At 39.0% G+C, this 17,296-nt stretch overlaps 1 protein-coding gene across 1 annotated transcript in view; it reads right to left on the bottom strand.

Annotated features, from left to right (window-relative positions):
- LOC137049057 (uncharacterized) overlaps positions 1-17,296 on the bottom strand; it is a 109,442-nt gene that overhangs the window by 15,022 nt on the left and 77,124 nt on the right. The window contains exons 12-18 of the mRNA XM_067427450.1: positions 4,806-5,228; positions 3,986-4,435; positions 3,268-3,690; positions 2,551-2,973; positions 1,730-2,179; positions 902-1,351; positions 185-607 (exon numbers count right to left, since the gene is read on the bottom strand). Of these exons, the coding sequence (XP_067283551.1) occupies positions 185-607; positions 902-1,351; positions 1,730-2,179; positions 2,551-2,973; positions 3,268-3,690; positions 3,986-4,435; positions 4,806-5,228 (3,042 nt within the window). The remainder of the gene's footprint in view (positions 1-184; positions 608-901; positions 1,352-1,729; positions 2,180-2,550; positions 2,974-3,267; positions 3,691-3,985; positions 4,436-4,805; positions 5,229-17,296) is intronic.

The following is a 17,296-nucleotide window of genomic DNA, read 5'->3' as shown; positions in this document are numbered from 1 at the left end:
TTTTTAACCAGTTTACATTTACTGACTGTTTTCCAGCTTCTCTGTGACTTTTCAATCAAATATACACATTTCTGCATCCAGAAATCAATACAAAACAATTATTTTTAAATGATCCATTTAATACACAAATACCTACTCCATTTTTTTTAAAGCATGTTAAGTAAGAGGCTGTACAATATCTCACCTCAGCTGTGAGATGTAGGGCAGACACTGAAGGAGACTCTTCATTTCACTCTCTTCCTCTGAACATCCTCTCAGCTTTACTGGTTTCTTCACTGTTTGTAGTTTCAGCACTTCCAGGAGGACGGAGGTCTTTCTCTGTGAGAGATCTATGATCCAGACATCAGGTGACTGGAAAACTGACTGTAATGCTGGAAGGAAACTCCTGCCTGTTTGAGTCTCATAGTTCTTCAGATGTGAGCAAAGATCCAGCAGGAAATCACTCTGTTTAATTCTGTCAGTCCTTTCAGAAGGAAAAGAGCTGTAGGTGCAGACTGATGTTAACAGTTTCAGCATCTGCTCTCCTGTCGGTGTCTCAGTCTCCGCTGCTTTAATGAAGAGTCGAACGACAAACTGGACTGCAAGACTGATATTCACATTTTCAAACCTGTTTCCAGATGAAAAATGAGTATAAACAGACATATCACAGAACTCTGACAATGATAAACAGTCAAAAACACTGTATTTGTGTCTTTACATGCTACTTTAAGTCTGCTTTGTTATAAACACAACTGATGAAGTGATTTAAAGGAAACAATAAAGACAATTTACTTAAAAACTAATAAATGTACAAAATAAAGAAGATTTAAATGACAAATATCTGCTACATATACAAATCTAAAATACAATAAAACAATTTTAATTGATAAGGCTGTAAGTGACTATCCAAAAGTTCAGGTACCTCAGCTGTGAGATGTAGGGCAGACACTGAAGGAAACTCTTCATTTCACTCTCTTCCTCTGAACATCCTCTCAGCTCTACTGGTTTCTTCTCTGTTTGTAGTTTCAGCACTTCCAGGAGGACAGAGGTCTTTCTCTGTGAGAGATCTATGATCCAGACATCAGGTGACAGAAAAACTGACTGTAATGCTGGAAGGAAACTCCTGCCTGTTTGAGTCTCATAGCTCTTCAGATGTGTGCAAAGATCCAGCAGGAAATCACTCTGATAATAAGCACTATATTCATCCCAGTCTTCATCAAAATGGAAGGTTACGTAACTGCACACAGATGACAGCAGAATAGAGAATCTTGTTCCTTTAACTCTGTCATTTTCTTCTGCAGCAACACTGAGCTTCAGCAGGAACCTTACTGATGACATTCTTAGATCTTCATTATCACCCACACCCCAAAACCTGATCAAATACAGAGAACCAAAAATCTCAATAATTTATGATAACACAGCATTATAAAACAACTATACAAACAAAAACAATTAATCTGATAAGAAGGAATATAACAGCATCATTTATATAAGAGGACATAACCTAATGACATTTATTTCACTTTTTTCCAAGGTCCAAATAAAATATTATTTGAGGGTTTTTTTAACGAGTCAGTTTACATTTACTGACTGTTTTCCAGCTTCTCTGTGACTTTTCAATCAAATATACACATTTCTGCATCCAGAAATCAATACAAAACAATTATTTTTAAATGATCCATTTAATACACAAATACCTACTCCATTTTTTTTTAAAGCATGTTAAGTAAGAGGCTGTACAATATCTCACCTCAGCTGTGAGATGTAGGGCAGACACTGAAGGAAACTCTTCATTTCACTCTCTTCCTCTGAACATCCTCTCAGCTCTACTGGTTTCTTCACTGTTTGTAGTTTCAGCACTTCCAGGAGGACGGAGGTCTTTCTCCGTGAGAGATCTATGATCCAGACATCAGGTAACTGGAAAACTGACTGTAATGCTGGAAGGAAACTCCTGCCTGTTTGAGTCTCATAGCTCTTCAGATGTGAGCAAAGATCCAGCAGGAAATCACTCTGATAATAAGCACTATATTCATCCCAGTCTTCATCAAAAGGGAAGGTTACGTAACTGCACACAGATGACAGCAGAATAGAGAATCTTGTTCCTTTAACTCTGTCATTTTCTTCTGCAGCAACACTGAGCTTCAGCAGGAACCTTACTGATGACATTCTTAGATCTTCATTATCACCCACACCCCAAAACCTGATCAAATACAGAGAACCAAAAATATCAATAATTTATGATAACACAGCATTATAAAACAACTATACAAACAAAAACAATTAATCTGATAAGAAGGAATATAACAGCAATATTTATATAAGAGGACATAACCTAATGACATTTATTTCACTTTTTTTCCAAGGTCCAAATAAAATGTTATATGAGTTTTTTTAACCAGTTTACATTTACTGACTGTTTTGCAGCTTCTCTGTGACTTTTTAATCAAATTTACACATTTCTGCATCCAGAAATCAATACAAAACAATTATTTTTAAATGATCCATTTAATACACAAATACCTACTCCATTTTTTTAAAGCATGTTAAGTAAGAGGCTGTACAATATCTCACCTCAGCTGTGAGATGTAGGGCAGACACTGAAGGAAACTCTTCATTTCACTCTCTTCCTCTGAACATCCTCTCAGCTCTACTGGTTTCTTCACTGTTTGTAGTTTCAGCACTTCCAGGAGGACAGAGGTCTTTCTCTCTGAGAGATCTATGATCCAGACATCAGGTGACAGAAAAACTGACTGTAATGCTGGAGGGAAACTCCAGCCTGTTTGAGTCTCATAGTTCTTCAGATGTGAGCAAAGATCCAGCAGGAAATCACTCTGTTTAATTCTGTCAGTCCTTTCAGAAGGAAAAGAGCTGTAGGTGCAGACTGATGTTAACAGTTTCAGCATCTGCTCTCCTGTCGGTGTCTCAGTCTCCGCTGCTTTAATGAAGAGTCGAACGACAAACTGGACTGCAAGACTGATATTCACATTTTCAAACCTGTTTCCAGATGAAAAATGAGTATAAACAGACATATCACACAACTCTGACAATGATAAACAGTCAAAAACACTGTATTTGTGTCTTTACATGCTACTTTAAGTCTGCTTTGTTATAAACACAACTGATGAAGTGATTTAAAGGAAACAATAAAGAAAATTTACTTAAAAACTAATAAATGTACAAAATAAAGAAGATTTAAATGACAAATATCTGCTACATACACAAATCTAAAATACAATAAAACAATTTTAATTGATAAGGTTGTAAGTGACTATCCAAAAGTTCAGGTACCTCAGCCGTGAGATGTAGGGCAGACACTGAAGGAAACTCTTCATTTGACTCTCTTCCTCTGAACATCCTCTCAGCTCTACTGGTTTCTTCACTGTTTGTAGTTTCAGCACTTCCAGGAGGACAGAGGTCTTTCTCTGTGAGAGATCTATGATCCAGACATCAGGTGACAGAAAAACTGACTGTAATGCTGGAGGGAAACTCCAGCCTGTTTGAGTCTCATAGTTCTTCAGATGTGAGCAAAGATCCAGCAGGAAATCACTCTGTTTAATTCTGTCAGTCCTTTCAGAAGAAAAAGAGCTGTAGGTGCAGACTGATGTTAACAGTTTCAGCATCTGCTCTCCTGTCGGTGTCTCAGTCTCCGCTGCTTTAATGAAGAGTCGAACGACAAACTGGACTGCAAGACTGATATTCACATTTTCAAACCTGTTTCCAGATGAAAAATGAGTATAAACAGACATATCACACAACTCTGACAATGATAAACAGTCAAAAACACTGTATTTGTGTCTTTACATGCTACTTTAAGTCTTCTTTGTTATAAACACAACTGATGAAGTGAATTAAAGGAAACAATAAAAGACAATTTACTTAAAAACTAATAAATGTACAAAATAAAGAAGATTTAAATGACAAATATCTGCTACATATACAAATCTAAAATACATTAAAACAATTTTAATTGATAAGGCTGTAAGTGACTATCCAAAAGTTCAGGTACCTCAGCCGTGAGATGTAGGGCAGACACTGAAGGAAACTCTTCATTTCACTCTCTTCCTCTGAACATCCTCTCAGCTCTACTGGTTTCTTCACTGTTTGTAGTTTCAGCACTTCCAGGAGGACAGAGGTCTTTCTCTCTGAGAGATCTATGATCCAGACATCAGGTGACAGAAAAACTGACTGTAATGCTGGAAGGAAACTCCTGCCTGTTTGAGTCTCATAGCTCTTCAGATGTGAGCAAAGATCCAGCAGGAAATCACTCTGATAATAAGCACTATATTCATCCCAGTCTTCATCAAAAGGGAAGGTTTCGTAACTGCACACAGATGACAGCAGAATAGAGAATCTTGTTCCTTTAACTCTGTCATTTTCTTCTGCAGCAACACTGAGCTTCAGCAGGAACCTTACTGATGACATTCTTAGATCTTCATTATCACCCACACCCCAAAACCTGATCAAATACAGAGAACCAAAAATATCAATAATTTATGATAACACAGCATTATAAAACAACTATACAAACAAAAACAATTAATCTGATAAGAAGGAATATAACAGCATCATTTATATAAGAGGACATAACCTAATGACATTTATTTCACTTTTTTCCAAGGTCCAAATAAAATATCATATGAGTTTTTTTAACCAGTTTACATTTACTGACTGTTTTGCAGCTTCTCTGTGACTTTTTAATCAAATATACACATTTCTGCATCCAGAAATCAATACAAAACAATTATTTTTAAATGATCCATTTAATACACAAATACCTACTCCATTTTTTTAAAGCATGTTAAGTAAGATGCTGTACAATATCTCACCTCAGCCGTGAGATGTAGGGCAGACACTGAAGGAAACTCTTCATTTCACTCTCTTCCTCTGAACATCCTCTCAGCTCTACTGGTTTCTTCACTGTTTGTAGTTTCAGCACTTCCAGGAGGACGGAGGTCTTTCTCTCTGAGAGATCTATGATCCAGACATCAGGTAACTGGAAAACTGACTGTAATGCTGGAGGGAAACTCCTGCCTGTTTGAGTCTCATAGTTCTTCAGATGTGAGCAAAGATCCAGCAGGAAATCACTCTGTTTAATTCTGTCAGTCCTTTCAGAAGGAAAAGAGCTGTAGGTGCAGACTGATGTTAACAGTTTCAGCATCTGCTCTCCTGTCGGTGTCTCAGTCTCCGCTGCTTTAATGAAGAGTCGAACGACAAACTGGACTGCAAGACTGATATTCACATTTTCAAACCTGTTTCCAGATGAAAAATTAGTATAAACAGACATATCACACAACTCTGACAATGATAAACAGTCAAAAACACTGTATTTGTGTCTTTACATGCTACTTTAAGTCTCCTTTATTATAAAACAACAGATGAAGTGAAAGGAAAGAATGGTAACACTTTAGAATACTGATCCATCATTAATGAATAACTACACAGGAACAAATGAGTAATGCAACTATTATTCTAACTCTTATTTAATTCCAGCCATGGCCGTAGACAGCTATGAGGTCAGGAGGTCTGGACCTCAGTATTTTCCTGAGATGAATATAATAAATGTTGTGAAATAAATGCCTAATATAGTATTAACACTACTTTATTGTTGAAAGTATAAAGCACAGCACAAAGAACTTCTCATCGGAGCTGCCTCAGCGGTTTATCAAACCATCAAAATATTACACTTGAGATGACCAATCAAATCAATCAAAGTAGGCGGGCTTTATCTTCACAGAAGATGCTTAGCGTGAATTTCAGCTCAACACTTCTGTAAACGGACATAAAGTGTGAGTGCACGTATAGCTAAACTTAACATTTCATATTTGACAGCTATTTTAGAATATAAATGTTTAACCGACAAAAATAATAAGGTCAACTGATAAAAATGTCTAATTTTGCCATTTTTTAAATTAAAAATAGGCTTATAATTCAAGTGATTCAAGTAACTAATGTAATTTGTTCTAATGTAGCACACATATTTTGTCAATGTGAGGGGAAAAGAAATATTAATGAACCTGATTTCATCAGATTAGGTAGAATGTGTAGGGGAGAGCGGGGCACAACCTAACACTTTTTGACTTTCTCAGTTTGTGTAAATCCACTTGGGGTTCAGAGTATTATTTTTTCCCCACATTACTCATTTCACATGTCTAGTACAATTATGTGGTTTTGTTTCATTAATACAGTGTATGCTTTTTCTTGATTTACCCTGAAAGAATGGAAGTGAAATGTGACAACATGCCCCATAGGTGAGGTACAGTGTAACATGAGCATATGAAAGATTCAAATGTTATCTGATATAATAGAAAAAAAAATACTTTGTCAATAAAAATTCAAATAAAATAAAAAAAAAACGCATTTTTTGAGTTTGACAATAAACACATTGTAAAATACAGAAATACAGAAATACAACTATAAAACATAGTTCAAATTAACATAATTAATACTTTCTGAACATCTCTCTCTGCATTTGTTCACCCTTTTCTTATGGTTTCTCAATTCATAAAAGTATAGAATATCATTTTTTATAATTTTTTGGGGGCTTTCAAACATCTTAAAAATGCACATATGTAGATCAGAAAAATAAAACATTTCTCAGGGGACTATTCCCCTGAACCCCCCACCCCAACTACCTCAGATTTGAGACCTCACTGACTTTAAAACCCCTGGCTCTGATTCCAGCTAGTGTTCCTCAGGGGGATTTCTATCCCCTCTGCTTTTTGTCATCTGCATTAACAGCTTGGATCCACATCTGCCTCCTTCAGTAATTCCAGTGAAATATGCTGATGATCTAACAATCACTGAGCTTCTAATGGGATCTCTTCCTGGGCTAACCCAGAAGGCCTTGTATTCAGTGTCGGAATGGGGACAGGGATTTACATTGGCAATGAATGGAACTAAGACAGTGGACATGGTCATTAGTGCTAGGAACGAGGAAAATATTCCCTGTCCTTCTTCCCCTGTTATTTCAGGACATGTAATTATTTAGTAGAGTTTCCACCTTTAAACTGCTTGAAGTTCATATCTCTTCCAATCTGTCATGGGACGCCCACATTAAGTCCACGATTATGAAAGTACGTCCTAGAATCTGTTATCTTTGTGTTGCTACAAAAGCAGGTCTCCCTTGTGATGTTTTATAGGTGTCATTAAGTAGCTTTTTAAAAATTTGTATACTGTTGTCTGAGGTCAACTAATGACGTTTGTGTGGTTTTTACATTCAAAAACATCATAACTAATAAGTAATAGGCTATTTTCTACACTGGTTTTGAGGCTCTCTTCTGAACGCTGGGTTTTGATGGGCGTGACGCACTGGAGACTAGGAAGTAAATGCCCATGGCTAGGATTGGATAAGATTTGAATATTTAATGAGCTTCAGCTCTGCTGTCAGTTCATTCACATGAATGAGGGATTGATTTGAAAGCAACAACCAGAATGATTCTCTTGCAGAGCTCGTAAACGTCTTTATCAAACAAACACAATTAGTTATTTCTCATCCACCCGCGACTGATTGGAATATTATTTCTTTATTACATGGCCCGCACGATCTGTGGATATAAACGCAAGCGCGCGCACACACACACACACACACACACACACACACACACACACACACACACACACACACACACACACACACACACACACACACACACGCACCCTGATCAAGAAAGGAATTTCTGCTGACAGGTGTACATTTTTGTAGCCTATCTAGAAAACACACAGCCCTGGGACTAATATTACTTTTAAAAAAGACATTTTACTCACATAAGTTTGTTGCACGATTCCTGTCGGATCCAATATACAATGCACAACCTTGTGTCTACAAATCCAGCGTGACATGACGCTTGTTTACAAATGATTCCGCAGTGAAATGAAGTGAACACGCGTATGGTCTTCCCCACGTGAGCTAGAACGTCATTAAAAATAAATGAAGTATCAGACATTCCTACTATTGTGATCCGAAGAAAGCGTATGCAGCGACTGTGTTCTTCCACAATATCTTGCGATCTTCTTCGACGTGTTTACCGCTGCTGGCTAGCATGATCCGATGAGTAGATGGGCGGGGCTACTGAACTACACATGCTTATTATTCTGTAGAGGCGGTGCTTCACCACTAAATGTCAGGTTGAAGCACACGATCGTTTTCTGGGCCTGGTGTCTATAAAAGTTTTTCTTTGACTAACAAGTAAGTTTTCAGCTCTAAAACTTACTGGATAATCGTATATATTATCATGACCTTTTAGATATCAAAAGCTCAGGGGAAAGTTGATTTCTTAATTCATCACCAGTTCTGGAGTACGCTAGCCTAGTATGGGGTGGACTACCTAAAGGTCTCTCTGATGAGTTAGAGAGGGTTCAAAAACGTTGCTGTTGGATAATAGGTATTCCAACTTCAAGACTCCCGTCACTGAGTGAGAGACGTGATGAAGCCACATTACATACGTTTACTAAATCAATTAAGGACAGTTCATCACCACTGCACTGCTTCCTGTCGGTGGCTCCATCATCCAGTTATCAATTGCAGCAGCACAGGAAATTTGTCATGCCCAGGAGTAAAACAAAAAGATGTACACTTTTTTTAATACCACATGCTCTTAAAATGGTTTACATATAACTCTTTAGGTGTTTGATTGTATGAAGTCCATTTCTGTCTTTTTTTTTTATTTTATTTTTTTATTTGTACTGTACTATCTCACAGAAGTTATTGATGATATGTCAGAATTATGTGATTTTATTTGATTTTTAGCTTGTTTTAAACCATGTATATAATGGTTGTTCCTGAGCATATTATGTTTGACACATTTCAGGGTTTTGTGCTGCAATATCCTGCCTTTTCAAACCTAGGACTGTAATGTAACTCTGAAACTCTGATTAACAAATTAGTAAGAAATATTAGTAAGCTTATTTGAATGTGGTAGTTCACTATTAGCTAATCAATAGCTACACATTTTTTCATAACTTCGACAGGATTGCTTGGTACTACTATACAGTGGTGTAATCTAGATTTTTGTAGTGAGTATACTGTGACCCCCCCCCCCCCAAACTCTCACACACACATTATTTTGAGGTGCCAATCCGTTATACATGGGAGCTTTACAGTATCTTGAAGATTGTTGTCTTCTGAGTTTATGAGTTTTTACACTGGCAGTTTAGTTCAGAACAGGGCACAGTTCTTATGAAAAATTGGTAATGTGAAAGCTGTCATGCGGACCTGGGAGCGCACCAGAACTACACCATACCTGGAGGAGGAATATAGCGTGGCCCCTTTAAGAGATGCGCGTCCCCCATTGAACTGCCGGTATTTTGTGCGTGTGCAGAACTGCGGCGCGATTCACACGAACAGTGTGCGGAAGAAACACGGACTTGGAGCGCTTTTGTTTAGAAAAGTAAACTGCGTATTCGTTTTGGCCGATTGCAATGTATTTAGTTCAATAAAACCTGTAATGTAAGCGGTAATGTTGTTAATGATTTACCTCAGATATGAGCGAGTGAGCTTCAGTGCATCGCGCTCAGACTGCACCGGTGCTCGTGTAAAAATCAGGACGCAGCGAATAATTGATCAAAGTGCAGAAAAGTTGCGGGGATTGGTCAAAATTGCGAGTCGCACTGGATTTTCTGTAACGTCCGTGCATCTGCTACATCTGAAGTGTCAAGCAAAGCTGCTGTAGCTTTAGGGGCAGGCTTCCGAAAACACTCAAAGAGTCAAAAACGTTAGTGATTCGCAATCGCAACCACAGTCTGTGTTCGCAACACAGACGTGGTGAATTTATGAATGAAAGTTCTGTCACTAAACAATATTCCTATCCTCACGCTTTTTTTAGTGGGTATATGGAAATCCTTGTCCTTTCCTAGTGGGTATATGGCGTATACCTACGTATCACGTAGACTACACCACTGCTATTATATACAGGTTCAAAATTAACATGAATAATGTACAATTCATTTTAAAGTGAAGGTAATGTTAATCCAGTAGTATGGGATCAGATTCCCGCCAAATGTATTGCAGTCAAGCATTAAAAAAATAATAAGCATGAATCCAAATTTTAAAAACACGTAAAAATATAACGCACAAAACTGAAACATCAATGCAAAGTTACCCAGAATCACAAACAATGTGGTCATAGAAATACAAATAATAAGCGTGAGTCAAACATTTAAACAAGTTTAAAATTATATTGCTCAAAACTGAATCAGGAATTCAAAATTATCTGAATCACACACAAATGTCATGTTTTCTGCTCTTATTATGCCTGTGCTCTTTTCTCCTTTGCTCTTTCCCACTAAAGCTAAGCAGGGCTGAGCCTGGTCAGTACCTGGATGGGAGACCAAAGCCCCGTTTCCACCAAAATTACCCGGTGTCATGACAAATCCTGTCCCCCTGTGAAATCGTGTCCGCTGGTAGCGGTTTTAAATGCCTGATCAAAAGTTGTTATACATGGTTCTGGACAATTAATTGTTTAAAAATAACTAAATAATAAACTAATAAACTATGAATTCATTGCCATGATAAGTACACACGCAAAACATTTATTTAAAATATTTAATTGATTGCTATAATGGGAGCAAAAACATGTTCTGAATTATATACTTATATAAGCACTTATAGCTTCAGTTATATACTACTACTAGTATATGAAACAAATGCTTTGTAAGACATTAAAGACTATTTTAACACAATTTAAACAGTAAAAATCAAAAAAGTTCATAGATTTCACAGGGGGACAGGATTTTTCATGACACCGGAACAATTTGTACCAGGAACTTTTTTACAGGAACTTTTCTCCCCCCCAGACCTGCAGCTGTCTACGTTTCGACCGCGATAAAGTTCCGAGAAGATAAGGCAAATTAGTCCGGTGATGTAGGACTGCACGCGACTGTTCCTCTAAGCCAGTGACGGACAAGGGCTGTCACTTTTCGATATGCATTCGAAGATGACGTGAAATATCCGTAATCGAACTATAAATAAACTATCCGGTTTTTAAAGTGCCATGTAGCGCAATTTTTTTTTACTGTCGGTGCGTTTACATGGAGCACTGTAATCAGTTTAGAAGTCCAATCTGAAAGAAAATGCTCCATATAAACACCTGATCAATTGTAATAAAAATGCCCAAACTGAATGAAATTGTAATTGTTTTGAGATGGGTGGATAAACCTTTTCATGAATCGATCAAACGAAACATTTCACCATGTTAATGACCTGACCGGATTACTTTTGAGTGTGCGTCCTATGTGATGTACACAGCGCGCGCCTTCACCACTGAAGAGCACACGTCGCGCTCATGCACCAAGCATGACAAGAGAGGAAATTACATTTTTCTGAGGGATAAACTTTTTATTTCATAAGAAGTTATGAAGATAATGTTGGCATAATGACACTGTCCCTAAGCCTATGTAAGCAAACAATCATTAACTACTTCAACTGCGCCTGACATTAGAATTAATTTTTTCTGAGATGATTATTACACTTTACAACAAATGAATAGCTTTTATAAAACCGTAAAGTCCTGGTGGCCGTTGAGAGTTGCTATGGCATCCGTAAACACATTCCAGCTGCTGGAGATGACGGCGTTGTAGATAATTGTAACCCCGACATCCTGGCCAAATTTGCTAACTGGCCCCTGTCTATCAGTCAGTTCAGCCAGCCACTGTTGACTTGAGCTCAGGTTTAACGTGCTCCATATCACTGTATTGGTAAGGAAATACATTATTTTATTGTTAATAATATAATCTTAGGAATCTATTATTTTTTTATGATAGACGTTTTAGGGGGGTTTCTCACAATTAAAGCAGTCAAATGAACGTGATCACGACTGGGTGCTTACTTACTGATTTAGTAATTGCTTTGACATGACTACTAAAACTCAGGTCTGACTCCAAAATCACACCAAGATTCCTGACTTGATTTTTTGTTATCAGGCCTTTAGCCTCAAGATATGCGTTCACCTTGAGAATTTCATCTTTGTTTCCAAATGTAGTGATTTCAGTTTTGTCTTTGTTTAGCTGAAGATATTTTTGGCACATCTAGTTGTTAACTTCGTCAATGAATTTGCACAGGGAGTCAATGGGGCTGTAGTCATTAGGTGACAGTGCTAAGTAGAGCTGGGTGTCATCAGCATAGCTGTGGTAAGCAATATTGTTCTTTTTCATTATTTGGCTCAGTTGCAGCATATACAGGTTAAACAGGAGTGGTGCAAGAATTGACCCTTGTGGGACTCCACGTGTCATGGTGTCCACTCAAACTTATGGCCACCTATACTCACATAATAACCTCTCCCTTCTAAGTATGACCTGAACCATTTGAGGACCATCCCAGAAAGCCCGACCCAGTTTTCCAGCCTGTCTAGAAGTATGGTGTGGTCAACAGTGTTGAATGCAGCACTGAGGTCCAGTTGTACCAGAATTGATGTTTTGCCTGTATCAGTATTTAAGCGAATATCATTTATAATCTTTATGAGCGCTGTCTCTGTACTGGGATGTGGACGGAAACCAGATTGAAAATTGTCAAAAATTCCATTCGAGTTTAAGAATTTGTTCAGCTGACTGAAGACAACTTTTTCAATGATTTTGCCTATGAAGGGGAGATTTGAGATTGGTCTGTAGTTGCTTATGAAGTTATCCAGATTTCTCTTTTTCAGGAGAAGCTTAACTATTGCGGTTTTAAGGGAGTTTGGAAAAGTCCCATAGAGAAGTGAGGAGTTCACCACTTCTTGGAGATCTGCTTCCAAACAGTTAAATACACTTTTGAAAAAAGAAGTGGGGAGTGTGTCAAGGGCACAGGTTGATGTTTTAAGATGCTGTACCGTTTCTTCTAAAATGTTGCTGTCAATATCTTCAAAATCTGACATAGTAATCTTCTGAGGTTTTGGCCCGATCTAACTGACCCCAGAGCAACTCAAGGATGTGCTGATTGCTTCTCTGTTATTATTGATTTTCTCTGAGAAGTACGAAGCAAACTCACTGCATTTACTGTCTGAGAGCATTTCACTAGGAGTGTGACTCGGGGGGGTTGTTAGTCTGTCTACAGTAGCAAAAAGAGTGCACGTGTTGTTTATGTGTCTGTTTATAATATTTGAGAAGAAGGTCTGTCTAGCTTTGCCTAGTTCAACATTGAAAGCATAAAGGGTCTCTTTATAGATGTTATAATGGACTATGAGTTTTGTCTTCCGCCACATGCGTTCCGATTTTCTGCATTGTCTTTTCATTATTTGGACTGCTGTTGAGTTTCTCCAAGGTGCTTTTTGTTTGTTACTCTTTTTCCTGACTTTCAGAGGAGCAATATCATCAATTACACTCTGTACTTTTGTAGTAAAGGAGTCAAGGAGAAAATCAACAGAGTCTGCAGATATGCTTGGTGCTAGTGATATAGAGCTAGCTTCAATGGCAGGAGAGATTGATGTACCAAAGAAAATACAGAAATGATCAGACAGTGTCAATAGCTTGAAAATCTGACATAGTAATCTTCTGAGGTTTTGGTCTGATCTGACTGACCCCAGAGCAACTCAAGGATGTGCTGATTGCCTTTCTCATATTATTGATTTTCTCTGAGAAGTACGAAGCAAACTCACTGCATTTACTGTCTGAGAGCATTTCACTAGGAGTGTGACTCGGGGGGTTTGTTAGTCTGTCTACAGTAGCAAAAAGAGTGTGTGTGTTGTTTATGTGTCTGTTTATAATATTTGAGAAGAAGGTCTGTCTAGCTTTGCCTAGTTCAACATTGAAAGCATGAAGGGTGTCTTTATAGATGTTATAATTGTAACGAGTAACTACGAGTTTTGTCTTCCGCCACATGCGTTCCGATTTTCTGCATCCGTCTTTTCATTATTTGCATTGCTGTTGAGTTTCTCCAAGGTGCTTTTTGTTTGTTACTCTTTTTCCTGACTTTCAGAGGAACAATATCATCATTACATGCTGTATTTTTGCGTTAAAGGAGTCAAGGAGAAAATCAACAGAGTTACAGATATGTTTGGTGCTAGCGATGTAGATCTAGCTTCAATGAGTTTGAGAGAGATTGATATATCAAAGAAAATACAGAAATGATCAGACAGTGCCACATCCTTAATAACAATCGATGAAATGTTTAGACTCTTACTGATAAGTAAATCTAGAGTGTGTTCACAATTGTGTGTGGGTCCATGTACATGCTGGGTCAAATCAAAAGTATTAAGAACAGTCATGAGCTCTTTTGTTGTACTGGATTCAATATTGTCTATGTGAATGTTAAAATGAAGCTAGAGGTGAAGCATTGATTGACTGATAGACAACTACTGTGTAAGTGTTTGTAACTTTTCTCATTTTTAATTGTTTGTTCATTTGTTGTTGGATAAGTGTGTCTGTGTAGTGCAGTGGTGTGTATTAGTAGTTTTGGTGTATTCTTGCGGTGTGTGTGGGAGTTAGCATTTGTTGAGTTAGCATTTGTTTGGTCATTGCCACGTTGGGAGTGAGTTTGTTGGGGGCGTGGCCAGCGAGGTATTAAAAGCCTCGTGTGTTTGTTAGCAGTTGGCTAGAGGTGAAGCATTGATTGACTGATAGACAACTACTGTGTAAGTGTTTGTAACTTTTCTCATTTTTAATTGTTTGTTCATTTGTTGTTGGATAAGTGTGTCTGTGTAGTGCAGTGGTGTGTATTAGTAGTTTTGGTGTATTCTTGCGGTGTGTGGGAGTTAGCATTTGTTGAGTTAGCATTTGTTTGGTCATTGCCACGTTGGGAGTGAGTTTGTTGGGGGCGTTCCCAGCTGCTTTCAATAACGATACTCAGGTGAGTATAAATAGCGTGATAGTCCGCGGCAGCGGAAGCGGCAGTGTGAAGCCCTCCTTGTGTGAAGACCGACGAGTGTAAAGACTTCAACTCTTCCCTGTGCAACTCCTCGCGAGCAAGGACCCCGACAAGGCACTTGAGTATCATCTTCCTTTCATTATTTGTGTTTGGTTCTTTTCTCATTCCGATCTGGCCTTTTCTCTGATCTGTATTCACCATGTGCTTTCAAATCTCAGCTATAACTACTAGCACTCGTAAATCACGCTCTGTACGCACGAGACGCCGTAATCCTAATAATTTGTGCTATATCCTAACATCCTCTGCTACTTTACTCTCTATTCCAATTGGTCTCTGGAATTGCCAGTCGGCTGTAAACAAAGCAGACTTTATTTCATCTATTGGGACTCATTCTCAGCTCAGCCTCATGGCCCTAACTGAGACCTGGATCAAACCAGAGGACACTGCCACTCCTGCAGCCCTCTCAACCAATTTAACTTTTTCACACACTCCTCGGCCTATTGGGAGGGGTGGGGGTACTGGTTTGCTTATCTCAAATGATTGGAAATTTGATCCATTACCATCTCTACCGGCCAGTTCATTTGAATCGCACTCAATCACTATTACTCACCCTGTTAAAATCCATGTGGTAGTGGTCTATCGTCCTCCAGGTCACCTCGGTAACTTTGTGGAGGAGTTGGATGTGTTAATTTCTAGCTTCCCTGAGGATGGCACTCCACTGATTCTGCTTGGTGACTTCAACATCCATCTTGATAAACACCTAGCTGCAGACTTCAGCACGCTACTGACTTCATTTGACCTTAAGTTAGTATCTACTACGGCTACTCACAGATCAGGTAACCAATTAGACCTTGTATACACACGCAACTGCTCCACGGACAACACTTTAGTTACTCCATTACACACCTCAGACCACTTTCTCATCACTCTTAACCTCATACTGACTCCTGATACAACACTCACTCCTACACAGATTACCTTTCGGCGTAATCTACGCTCACTCTCTCCCTCTCGCCTATCCACTATGGTTTCATCTTCACTCCCTCCACCTGCTCAGTTCTCAGCACTGGACACTAACAGTGCTACCGACACACTTTGCTCCACTCTAACATCCTCCTTAGACAGTTTTTGCCCCCTTTCATCCAGACCAGCCCGCCCCACCCCATCTGCCCCCTGGCTGTCTGATGTTCTCCGTGAACATCGCTCTGGACTCAGGGCGGCAGAGAGGAAATGGCGGAAATCTAAAAACTATACTGACCTTACCTTGTATCAGTCTCTTCTCTCTTCTTTCTCTACAAATGTCTCCACTGCTAAAACAACATACTACCACAACAAAATCAACAAATGCTCTGACTCTCGCAAACTCTTTAAAACATTCTCCTCTCTCCTTTGTCCTCCTCCTCCCCCTCCTTCATCAACTCTTACAGCTGATGACTTTGCATCATTTTTCACATACAAAACATCCCTCATCAGCAAACAGTTCTCCTCATCACAAACTGACAAGCACATCTCAACAACTAACACGAACACGCTTCCATCCTTCTCTCCGCTCTCCGAGGCAGATATTTATAAACTCATCCTTTCAAATCACCCTACTACATGTCCACTTGATCCTATACCCACTCACCTCCTTCAGGCCATTTCTTCTTCAATCACTCCTGCACTCACTCACATTGTCAACACTTCTCTTCACACGGGAACCTTTCCCACAGCATTTAAGCAGGCTCGGGTAACCCCACTGCTTAGGAAACCCGCTCTGAATCCAGCACTTTTAGAAAACTACCGACCGGTATCCCTTCTGCCTTTCATTGCAAAGACCCTTGAGCGAGTTGTGTTCAATCAACTCTCTATGTTTCTTGAAAGGGACAACCTCCTAGACAACAACCAATCCGGCTTCAAAAGCGGCCATTCGACTGAGACTGCCTTGCTCTCGGTAACTGAGGCACTGAGACTGGCAAAAGCAGCTTCCAAATCCTCGGTTCTCATTCTGCTGGATCTGTCTGCTGCTTTTGACACAGTTAACCACCAGATCCTCCTGTCAACACTTAAGAAGACAGGGATCTCAGGAACTGCCCTCCAGTGGTTCAGGTCTTACCTCTCTGGTAGGTCCTACAGGGTGTCATGGAGAGGTGTAGTGTCTAAGTCACACTCATCTAGCTACTGGGGTTCCCCAGGGCTCAGTCCTTGGACCACTTCTTTTCTCCATCTACATGTCATCATTAGGTTCCGTCATTCAGAAACATGGCTTTTCCTATCACTGCTATGCTGATGACACTCAACTCTACTTCTCATTTCAACCAGATGATCCTACAGTTAGTGTTCGTATCGCTGCCTGTCTGACAGACATTTCTGACTGGATGAAAGAGCATCATCTTAAACTCAATCTTGCAAAGACAGAATTACTTGTTTTCTCAACCAACCCAGCACTTCATCAAAATTTCTCCATTCAGCTTGGTTCATCCACCATAACTCCATCAAGGACAGCCAGGAACCTTGGAGTTGTGATTGATGACCAGTTAAACTTCACTGACCACATTACTGCAA

This window comes from Pseudorasbora parva, chromosome 2, assembly GCF_024679245.1.
Source record: "Pseudorasbora parva isolate DD20220531a chromosome 2, ASM2467924v1, whole genome shotgun sequence".
Lineage (NCBI taxonomy): Eukaryota > Metazoa > Chordata > Actinopteri > Cypriniformes > Gobionidae > Pseudorasbora > Pseudorasbora parva.
The sequence above is the reverse complement of the archived record's forward strand: the minus strand, read 5'-3'. Positions and strand labels throughout refer to the sequence as shown.